This window comes from Dicentrarchus labrax, unplaced genomic scaffold (genome assembly GCF_905237075.1).
Source record: "Dicentrarchus labrax unplaced genomic scaffold, dlabrax2021, whole genome shotgun sequence".
Classification (NCBI taxonomy): Eukaryota; Metazoa; Chordata; class Actinopteri; family Moronidae; genus Dicentrarchus; species Dicentrarchus labrax.
This window is the reverse complement of record NW_026136711.1, coordinates 8,019,085-8,031,285: the sequence shown is the minus strand read 5'-3', so window position 1 is coordinate 8,031,285 and position 12,201 is coordinate 8,019,085. Positions and strand designations below refer to the sequence as shown.

General features: G+C 40.8%; 1 protein-coding gene across 14 annotated transcripts in view; it reads right to left on the bottom strand.

Annotated features, from left to right (window-relative positions):
- Positions 1-12,201, bottom strand: part of iqsec1b (IQ motif and Sec7 domain ArfGEF 1b) — a 204,830-nt gene that overhangs the window by 15,764 nt on the left and 176,865 nt on the right. For all 14 annotated transcript variants that reach the window (XM_051414946.1, XM_051414933.1, XM_051414935.1 and 11 more), the window contains 3 exons: positions 6,935-7,214; positions 2,142-3,403; positions 1,401-1,562 (listed from right to left, as the gene is read on the bottom strand). In XM_051414946.1, the coding sequence (XP_051270906.1) occupies positions 1,401-1,562; positions 2,142-3,403; positions 6,935-7,214 (1,704 nt within the window). The remainder of the gene's footprint in view (positions 1-1,400; positions 1,563-2,141; positions 3,404-6,934; positions 7,215-12,201) is intronic.

The window sequence follows — 12,201 nt, the reverse complement described above, 5'->3', positions numbered from 1 at the left end:
TCAAGAAAGGTGCATGGGATTCAGTGTAATGTGTGGTACATTCATCAGCTACAGCTACAGTTACTTGCTAATTTTCTGGAATACAGCCTTTTTTTTAGCTTGATGAGACAATTCCTTTTAGACGTTATCTAAAGAATTTCAGTAAAATTTCCAAATCTGTACTAGGCTCTTTCTTTAAAAACTTCCTTCTTTAAAAAAATTAAAAAATAGTTTTTCACCCCAGCCAGTGACTATCAGTAGCCTACTTGATACTTGAGAAACCAACAATTTAGTGCTAACACATGCTTTTACTCTTTTTTTTTTTTGCTCTGAATATGTCACAGAAAATAGAAAAAATATACATACTCCTGTATCTGTCTCAGATTAAAATCTCTCAGGCTTTTCTGTGGACAGAATCCATTCATATCTTAACAAGGCTTTTATTGTATGGTATTTATCAAATGCAAACTCAGTATAGACAGATAGGGCTGGCAGCAGTAGCCACACAGCAGGTAGGCAGTGTGAACCGAGGGTTAGAGCGGTGAGAATGAACCAAAACAGCAACAGTTGCGGGCTGTAAAACCAAAGACAATGTTCTGAAAGACACTAAAAAGCTCTGTAGAGATGAAGGGAACTTCAGAGTCGGGTGCTACATTTGCCTGCTGTTCATTTAAAAGTATTGATTAGTGCAGATTTAAAGCAGGACTTTTACGTATAATGAGAGTATTTTTCCACTGTGAAATTGACACTTCTACTTAAATAAAACTTTTTTCTCGGCTGAAGAGAGGATTGTGACTAGCCCTGATACCGTGCTACCTTACATGTCAGGATTTATAGACGTTTTCTCAAGGAGCCCTTTAGATATGCCTGTCAAACTGACACTGACGGACCTTTCCTGGCCTTATCCTCCACTGAATCTCAATGGGCTCTGCTAGAGCTGATGTGCTTCGAATGTGTTTCAGATAAGTCTGTCCTGTCTAAAGCATAAAGTAGAGGCGCTATTTGAATGATGCAAAGAATCACTACTGAAAAAATCAAGACCCTTACGACTTTCTTCCCTATTAAAAGGACTGAAGAATATAAATGGGGTCCTTATGTTTATCTGAGCATCACAGCAATTTCCTGAGTGGATTCTATTTCTGTTTATTTCCTGGATGTAACTTGAGTCATTATGTAGTACTCAGTAACTCCAAAGACTATTTAATGAGTGTAGATTGCAAACTGGCAACCTTATTTGCAACTAAATGATGATTTATGTTCCTGGAAAGCAGATAAAATAAAATTCTGTGCACTGGCATAGCTGGGAAGTCAAATAAAAAACCTGTTTTAGAGAATCCTCCTTTCAGGGTTGAGGTAAGATGATCCATGTGCTCATACAAATGTGACAGAGATTACACAGACATTACTTGCTGCAAACTCACTCGAGGACATCTCGGTTGAACTGTTTCTGTCTGTTACCCAGGAACTCGCCAATCATCTGCCTACTCAAGCCTTTCCTCTGGAGCAGGAAGTGAGCCACACCCACTGGAGTGTCTGGAACAAAGTTTCGCTCTATCAGATACTGGATGCCTTTTTCTGGTTTCCTGGAGACACAGGAGAGGGTAGAGAGAGAGAGAGAGAGAGAGAGAGAGAGACAAAAAGGGAAGGAGTAAGGACGCAGTCCAAATCTGCGATTATCCCACTGCACTTCTGCCCCTGGCCAAATGTGTGTCAGATGAGGGACAGGATTTAGGGTGGCAGGGAGGGAGGTGGTGGAATGGGATGAGGGCCCGAGAGTGGGGAGGAGGGAGCTATGTTTCTCTGCGGTGTTGATCAAATGAAATGATTAAAAGGAACTTAATGGCCGGGTCTGAAAGAAACCAAATCCACAATCATCTATGATTAAATGGAATCACACAGACTCAGATGACTTGCTCTGCCTGAAGTGGAGCAGAATGCGTCCTGTACTCGTTTGCACCTTAAGTAGAACAGATATTCTTGTTTCAAGCAACATCACTGCATATTTATCAGGAGTTTCATGATGGGTTCTTCAACAAAAACATTCTCTACATCATAAATAATTGATATAATTGACATGACCTCTTCTGTCCCTCATTGGGCATGCAATTTGTATCAGATTGTGTCTGGTTCTGTGTGGATCTCATGTAGTGGAGTGTACATACTTGTTAAAGAGGTTTAGGCCAATGCGGTAGTGCCTCTTGCGGATTATGTCATTGCTGAATGCAGGTGAGTCCCAGCTGTTGCGAGTCTCTTTGTGGTACGTCTGCTTGCTGAGCGTTTGCTCCCTCAGGCTGTCCCTGGACGAGGATTCTGAGCTGCAGTTGATGGTGTCATTGGAGTTGGATGTGCTGTTGATGCTGTCATTGTCGCCGTCAGAGAAATCAGACTCCGACTTGCTCTGCCGGTTTGCAGTGCCGTTGATGGCCAGATGGGCCTCCAGTTGTCGTGGCCGATGGCGGGTGGCATCCTCCTCTCTAGAAGGCCCTCGGGGTGGCAGGCTGTGGCTGATGTGTTTGGGGCTACTCTGCTGGTTGCTGAGGCTCCGATCGTAGGCGTTCTGTCTCTTCAAAGAGCTGCGGTCAGAACGATCACTCAGCTCCACCGAGCTGTCGCTCGGAGGCTCAATGGTCAGTAAGGGTAGGTGGTCTACCCGCAAGCGCTGCTCTTGGCACTCCAGAGATGGTGTACTGCGGCAGCTGGTGTCTGTGTCCCCTTTCTCATCCTTATGAGCCAGTGACCAGTAGTCCTGGGAAGAGTTGAGGGAACGCTGACGCAGGTCTGATTCCGTGCTGGAGGGCCGGTCTACAGATTGAGACAAGGGCAGTGGTGGTGACAGTTCTTCTTCGTCGATGTAAAGGGTTACATCGCTGTAAGACGCTGTCATCTCGTCCAGTTTGCGGTGTTCTGAAGGACCATGGGAGGGTTTCACCTGGCAACTGACTTCCCTGTCCATATCCTGGTGGCCTCTCCCTGGCTCCGACTGGTTTTCGTCACCATGCAGACTACGACAGTTTAGAGCATCATCTATGGACTCAGCTAGAGATTTGACCTGCCTAGAGAAAGCATCTTCTAGTTCTGTGATAGCGTCTGTGAAATCGCTCTGTGTAGTGGGGGTCTTGGCCTGCATGCCCATTTCCCCACCATGCTCTGACTGCACCAGTGCTCCGATTTTGGTGCCGTCATCTGTTAGAGAGACCTGCTTTCCCTCGAAGTAGGAGCTGTGGACTTTTTCAGGTCCTTCGAAGGAAAACTGCATTCTCATATTGGATAGGACGATCCGTCTGGACATACGGTTCTCAGACATAGAACTTCTAAGACGCTCAAAGTTCTTGTTCATCTGGTACTGGCGGAAGGCTGTCTGGATGGTGCGGGCTGCATGCCGGGTTATGAAACGCCCACCATATTTACGCTCTAGCATCTCCACCTGCAAGGAAGAGAAAGAAAGTTGGTGTCATAAATGGATCTGAGAAACAACTAGGAACTGTCTAAATAGTCCCTTAGCTGCGGTCTTCTGGCAATGGAAATGTGCTCTGTAATGGGGCAACGGGTGATAGTGATCCTAGGTGAAAAAAGGGATAATGAATGCATACAGTATTCTGTACTTTGGATTATAGGGCAAAAGTGATACTTCACCCAGGAGAAGAATATTTTTGTATCAAACGCTCACACACACACACAAAATATTTGAGTGAGAAACTTCCGGAAACCTCGGAAATAGTTTCAAAACTTAGGTAAGGTCCACTTACTAGATTTTCAACAAATTTTTCAACCACATCTCACAGTCCTCATCAGCAAATGGAGTTTGTTAAGTTGTCACAGAGATGGCTCAGTTAGTTTCCAAATAAAGGGAAAAAAAAGCGAGTTAATTGATGTTGGTTTAAGATTATTTTGTCAAACTGACTGTTTATAGTTTACTTCCAAAGCAGCTGTGGATAGTTTTATGTCTGTTACAATGGATTCAAAAGGCAACAGGTTTTTAATGGCAGAAAGTCTTCTCAACGGTATTCTCATTCTATTCCAAGAAATCATAGTTGATATATTTTGTTTGGTGTATCACTTAATATATCTCTCTAGAAAATTACTGTGGACAAACACTGTTTTCATCTGGCTACAAAAGTAAGACTATTACCTTGGATACATGGATTAGACAGAATGAAGAATGATGCTGCTTTCTTATCTGCTTTTGCAATGGAAAAAAAAGACGAGTGGTAGTGACATTTAAAAATGACTGGAATTGGGGGTTTATTAGACTCAAATAGACCCCCAGGGAAGATGGATAATGTTGAATAATGATGGAAACCCTGTTTGACCGATAAATGGTAATGACCCAAATAATGATGAGGAATTGCTGTTGGAAGAGCTACCACAAACAAGATTTAGAGAGAAAATATGATTATGTTTGGGGACTGCAGTGCTACTGGATAGCTTAAAAATGACCATAAAGAAACCACAAATTAAGATGTAGTAAAGAATTACTATAAAATAAATACATATAAATTGATAAAACTGGGTGCTGCAATATTTAATTATTTTTTATTAAAAGAGAGATGGACAGTACTATACGTTAAAAGGAATCAGTCAGGTGTATATTTCATAGTGTACACTAAAGTTAAATGAGTGAGAATAGATCATTACACTAAGGTGATATACCTATAATTAGGATGGTGTCCAGGGCTGTTTTATATTACCTCCCACTCTCTGCCCTGTGCCTTTTACACACTGACACAGTTTCCTGCTACTGAATGACACTAATCATGTTTCCCTGAACCACGTCAGGGCCATGGAGCCCAGACGACTTGCCACAAGGAACATAGACCATGACAGTGAGTCTCACTCTGGGGCTACAGCCTTCTCTGCTTAACAACAGGTCCAGTGTCTTTCCCACACAGACACAGCTGATATGGCCACAAAGCCAAACCAGGCTACTATTATATGACTTTTATTTGACCTGCATGAAAAAACAATAGCAACAGGTAATATAATAACTTTCTTGAGAATGGATACAATATCACAAAACAAAATATCACTATACAATATTTTTCCATATTTTCTTACACACCCCAATTTTTATCGTGCGGGTCTGTGTGTCAGTATGTGTAATACCACACTCACAATCAGCCTCTCATTAATTGGTGGAGCATCTCTAATTATTTGGGTCTGTTTGAGTTTTGGATCGAGTTCATTATCCCCAGGTCTATTTGGATCCAGTCCAAATGTCCATGGGTCCTTTTTGGATCCGGTCCTACATATTGGACCTGTGAGGACCTCTACTTTGCAGCTCCTATCAAATGTACAACTGGGCATGAAAAAGCAAGATATGTTCAAAGAAAAGGTTGTTGTGGTCTAACTGTACGTCAGCAAACGTATTATAGTAAACTAAAAACAAATCTAAAAACTAAAACTGGGTGTGAAAAAACACAGTTGTAGTTTACTGAAATAAAAATAAAAACTAGACTTACTAGAAAACTAATTGAAACAATATTATGTACTTGCATAACTAGAAAAATAAATTATATATATATATATTTATATATATATATATATATATATATATATATATATATATATATATATATATATATATATATAAATATAAAGGAAATGTCTTTGCCATTTTTGTCAAATTGTCATCACAACAAGCATTGGTGTATATAATTATTGAGACAGGGATATCAGCATGACTGTGACATGACTGTGAGTGTGTTTGTGTTGTAATACCTACCTGAACAATAAATATTATATTAAATATTCCCCTTATTGTAATACAAAAATTAAAACTCATACTGAAACTAGTCAAAGTTAAACTAAAACTATTTGAAACAATGAAAACTAAAGTGAAACCAGCCACACCAGTCTGGAAACTAACTGAAACTAACCTGAATTAAAAAAAATATATAAATAAAAACTGATGTAAAATTCAAAACTATAATAACACCAATAACACCATAACACTGACGAAACTTAACTGGAAATTTGTTTGAGTTCAGTTAACCTTGCAAAATATTTTTCTTTTCTGCAGACAAATTTAACAAAGCACCTAATTTAATCATAACAACATTTATTTATCCACTACATTCAAAGAGGGCTGTGAGAAAAAAATCCTCAAACCAAGACATCAAAACACTAAAGCACCCTAACCCTAACCCTGCTTGTTAGCACTTGCTTACTGACTGTGGTTCCTACTTTCTATCCGCTGCTACTCATGATGTGTTTGTTCTTTACATTAAGTTTAAATCTCTTGAGTGGATTTACAGCAGTGAAATAGATGTTTTGCACCATTTCACAGGAGCACTGTTGGTAAGATGTAGATCAAACATCGTCTATTTGTACTGTGATATCTTGGTGTGGGTAGCTCCTCTTGAATTTATATAACAATGGACTGACTGGATCGGTCTATGCAGATCAATTATTATAGTAGGAACAAATTAATTTCATTCATTGTGTGCTGTTTTGAACATGTCACTGGACAGAACTAGTTAAGAAACCATAGTAACAAATAAAAAGCAGCTGCTGGAGGTTGTTGAGAGTGCTGAGACTGAACCAAAACAGTAAAGGCTGGAAAACAGTAAGCTAAAATATACTAAAATGCTCTGTAATGTTGAGAGTAACGGCAGAGTTGGGTGATCATTCTCCGAGGGTTTGTCACTAAAAGCCACACATTTCACGTTGTACACAGAAATATCTGTCCCATTGTTAATATGAAAATATTGATTAGTGCAGCTTTAATAATTTGAAGCAAATAAAAATGAATTCCAAACTAAAAATATATAACTATATAAATGTATAGTTTTTGCATTCTGTCTGATATAATGCATAGGGCCATTCATATTATTTTGCATACACTTTCTATATCATGATATATACAGTATCTATTGTTTTTATTAATATTGTTTTTATCACCCAGCCGTATTCCCTACAGATGGAAGTGTCCCAATCTTTGTGTGCCCCCCCTCACCTGCTTGTCCTGTAGGTCTGATGAGAGCTCATAGCTCTCTGACAGCGAACGGGAGCGCTTGATGGCCTCCTCCTCTGCCTGCTTGCGGAGGATAGACTGGGAGTGCTGGAGCTTGGGTCGGCGGGGTCGCGGGTGGCCAGGCAGGAAGATGTGTCCGTATAGCTGGCTGTCCAAGTGGTCGGGCCCTAGCCCACCACTGCGGGTCACTGGGATGCAACCGTAGCCGCTGCTGGGGTCCACAGAGGCGCCCACCTCGCTGCCTGGAGCATCACCTTCCACACTGCAACACACACAGAGCACACTGGGTTAGTCTGCTGAGTCATATTCCTGAAGGCATGCACTGCTTTGTGTTTCAGTAAGAAGCACGTGACAGTTGGGAAAAGTGAACTTTGATACTGCTGGCAGGGTATAAATACGAGTGAGAGAATTTATAGCAGCAGTCTGAGTGCTTCCTTCTCTTTACTCATTCCATTCACAATGCAGAAAATACCTCAAGTCAGCCAAAGCAACTAAACACTGCACCACAATACCTTTATTAGAGGAAATAAAATACCTATAAATACATTATAAACACCAAAGCACCAACATGAAGCACAAACACTTATGTCCTTACGACATTATCAGCAGCTCAGTCTTTGAGTGAAAACAGAGTGACACAATGTCAAGAGTGATTAAAGCGTGTGAATTGGCGCCTTTATTATTAAGATCAATAGGGATCTTTGTCTGCTCACAGCAGCACCAACCTGGACAGCTGATTGGATAAACCCCAGCGGTGCTGAGCAACGGCCACTAAATGTCAACTGCAGATCTGTTCACTTCCTCCACACCTCTTACACTGTTGCGATTACCTGAGAGGACTAAATGCACTGCGCTGTGGAGCATGGACACAACTCAATGACTACTACCTTCAAATGGATCAAAGCTGTTTTTACTGGGAGACCAAAACAGCAAGCTAATCTGAGTGCTTTATGAACAAAAAACCTTGATTCTGAATAAGCCCTTTTCTTTGTACAGAGGCCCATATATGAAAACTATAATGCATTTTATACATTTCAATTCAATGCCTTAAGAGCCAGCTCAGCAAACAGGGACTGCTGATGCGAGAACAAGGAAGGCATCTAAATAAGTCCTAAACCAAAGGGAATACATACCCACTCACACACCATGTCCACTCAAGACGCACATTTTGAGCACACAGCCACAGCGATAACAATGTAGTGATTGCTGTGAATCATATAATAAACTGCTCAGATTACTTCTACCAATAACACGTCACACCCAAAAGATCTGAGGGCAGTGGTAGGGAGTAACTAGTAACATGTAACAGCCTTACATAAATAAATTACAAGTTAAATGTAATTATAATCTGATAGTCTCTGAGAAAAATATGTAATTAAATTACAGTTACAAATGAAAATGTTGGTGATTACAAAGGGCTTACATCCAAATCTATTAAAAAGCTGTGTACAATATATCGTCCATTTTGTTGCTTTGCATCTCTTTGCCTTGCAGGAATGCCTCCTTCTGGCAATTTCCCAAACAACATGGGCCACCAAGGGTAAGGTCAGCTAGACAGGCTCCATTCATTGGCCAGTATGCGCTCAAATTGTAGTGATCAAATCAATGCACATTGCTCCAGTCAGTCACTGTTGAGTACTGTTGCGACAGTTTAGCCCCAAATTCAACTGGGCACAGCTGTGATGCGTTCCGGCTTTGACCTGGAAGCGTCCCAGAAGTGTCTCTGCTCTGCTGGTCTATTTTTGATAGAAGGCACAACCCGACCAGGTTAAGCAGCACAGAGCATATCGCATTGGCAGGCAGTCAGGCACAGAAACGGCATACAGAATCTAAATTTTCAAAATAAAATACTCTGGATTGAATTTCACGCTACATCAACAATGTGGCACCAGGTCAGAAGAGATCTTACACCACGGACAACGAAAAGTTCAACTTGGAAGCGGAGAAACACTGTTTGTATCCTTTTTAAGGAAAAAATACTTAAGTCAGAAACATCAGGCAGGAAACATGCTTGATGATGTAATTAAAATAGTTAAATTACTCTTTTGGTAAAAAAAATTGAACAGTGTAAATAGTAATATGTGTCTTTTAATTTTTTGCTTTCTCTGTGGTTGGACACAATACATGAACTTCATCTTATGGTAAAGCAGCACTATTACATTTCAAAAGAAAGCTTCCCAACACTGCCTATGGGATGCAACTCCGCAGATGAGACAAGAGATTATTGCAGAACCACTGCAGTCATGCTAGCAGACCAACCCGGTAGAGTCTTCTAGCATGAGGAAATAACTGCTTTTTTTAATCAACCTTTACCTGGAGCAGGAAACCAAACTGGCAGGCTGTTTGTTTAGTGAGTGTGAATAAAGCAGGCTGTACTTTCTTCATTGATTTGTTTCACACAGCCTTAGCTTACCACACATTCAGAAAATAGTAATAAATTCCTGTTACAGGACACAAGCCTATTGCCTGTGCACCAACTGACCTTGTATCAACAGCAGAGTCAATCAAAAATGCCTCCAATTCATCAAACAAGCCAGGAGAGAGGTGACACTATTATGCAGTTATGGGCCCGGACTTTAAAGACAATGGCTCATTTCCTGAAATTCACCCTGCCGGTTATAATCTATGGTGGAAATATGAGTTTTTCTACCTTAAAGCAATCAATACGATCAATATAATTTCATTTTGTTTGCCATCAGGTGATGGATGAAGCGGAAAGTCTCGGACCAAGGACGCCCATCTAGAGGCATCTATCACTGCGTAACCTTGTCAAATAGGTCGATCTCTGTGGGAGAATGTGTCAAGGTTAGATAATAAAGACCAGAATAACAATATAAGATTGGATGTCCAGACGGGGCTCAGACAGGTAAATATGTAGTACATGCCTACATAGCCTGTGCAAATATCAGACCATTTTAAACATGCTTGTATTCAATCATGTGCAGTTGATTTTTAGTGAACAATAGAAAATAAAGACGCCACATATTACGTTTTTGGTGAATGAAGATGACATTGCTGGTGGTGGCTAACCTGGGGAACAGTATACTCCAAGGGAACAGGAAATAAAGGAAGATTCATTTTAATCACCCCGTTTCATTGATTTCAAGGGGAATCTAACCGAATCCGACATGGTGGCAGTCATTAAGAATAACTATGTAAAAATAGCCAAGGCAGATCATAAAATGGTCAAATAAACAGTCAGTTCACTGGCACTGAAACTATGAAACTATACAGCCACATGAGTTATTTTGCAAGACCATGAGAACCCATTTTGTCATTTATTCTGGAGGAATAGGTAGGCTGAGGGTCCTCTGTCATGGGATAACATCTCTCATTAGAGAAAATGTCTTCTCTCTCCGAGCTGGACACTCGATGCTCATTATAAAAACCCTCCCTGCATCTTCATTCTCCTCCCCATGCATCCTCAACGCATTTTTAATTCTAAAAGGAACAAATCTAATCAGACAGAGAAAGCCCTTTAATTAGACTGAAGGGTGGGCTGTAATATGTCTGCTCCAGCAGAGGATGTCTAATTGCAAATATCCATTTGTTTAGATGGAGGAGAGGCTTAGCACGATTGAAATGTGGCACTCAGCTCAGAGCAAGAGTAGACAGACGCCTCTAGGAACTCAGACTGAAAGCATGATAGCACTCGAGGCATGTTTATGTCTCCGGTTAGCTGGTTTTGTTGCATTAGAGTTACTGAACAAGATGTTCTTCTCTTAGTGAAACAGTAAAGAACTCTGTAATGTGTTTAACGCAAACAACAAAGACACAGCTTCACCAAAACAGGGAAGGTTGAACAAGCATTCCTTGTGAAATGTAAAAGACACTTTAATGTCTTAGTGAGTGTATGAAGACACAGAGTTTTAGTCAACCCAGCAGTCAAAGTGTTACTGATCCAATTCCCTTAGAGTGGGGGGCAAGAGAGAGAGGGATGACTTTAGTCAGACCAGTCCACTAACTGAGAGACTTCCACAGTCTGTGCCAAGCATTCATCCAGCCTCATTAAAATTAATATCCTTCCCCCCAAAAAAGTCCCATTTTGAAGCAGACACACTGGATAAAAAGGGCAGAGGAGGAAGAATGAGAGGCCAAAGTTCTCAGACTACGTCAAGACGGAACGAACCTCCTTCTGAACAAACTGGGAGTCACCTTCACACGGATAAAAAATCGTTTGCCCTCTTTTAACAAAATGAAATGTCATAGTATCAGAAGAAAATGGGTTTCTGTTTTATCTTGGCTTGTCACAGTAGTACAACAGTATACTGCAAAGGCTTCCACTGAAGCTTCCTATGAGCGGACACAGACTGCTCTCATACTGTATACTACGTGATCTGACCTCTATCAAACAAGATTAAAATCAGCTGTTTGGATCTATCTTCCATTAATGCCCATCCTTTAATCTCAGTTACACATCCAAGTTCAATATCTCAAAATCCGGGGCACCCAGCTCAGTGGGTAGAGCTGGCGACCATGAGTCCTTGCTGCAGTGGCCCAGGGTTCGAATCCGACCTGCGGCCCTTTGCTGCGTGTCATCCCCTCTCTCTGCCCCCCTTTCCTGTCTATCTTCAGCTGTCACTATCAATAAAAAAAAAGGCAAAAAAAAACCCCCCACAATATCTCAAAATCCTTGAAACCTCTTCCACTTGTTTCCCATGCAACTTCACTTGTAATAACATATAATTACAATAATATGTGATTTACAAAAAAAATGTCAATAACCAATTTCCTAGTCACTGAAAAAGGACTACCATTAGGGCAAGATGTTTATGTATAAACTATCATTTTATCAATTCCAATTGGCCAGTGGTGAAGTACATCCCATCACTGTTAATTAAAGTCGCTGTGAGTGATATTTTTTGTAGAATAAGTGTTAATTAGCTCTACATTGTGTCAGCCATCACTGATATAGAGTGTTCCGTTAATAACATGCTCTCCCAGTCGGTTGTTTCTGCGGTTAACAGAGAAAACATTCCGTGGTATCCTGTTCACACTTTATCTACTCAGAAGAGAGAACTCCACAAAGAGGTGGTCCTCAAGGGCAATGTTGCAGTGTGGTGACGTTGGGGAGGAGGGAAGGGACTGCTAACTGCGAGAACAGACAGGAAGTTAGCCAAAATACAGATTTTACTTATAGCATCTTTAAGGTCTTGTACAGCGAGTCTGTTCTTATGAATTACGGTTACAGTCACTGGAATGAACCCTCCAAAGGAAAGTGACAAATCCACATCAATAAGCAAAATTCA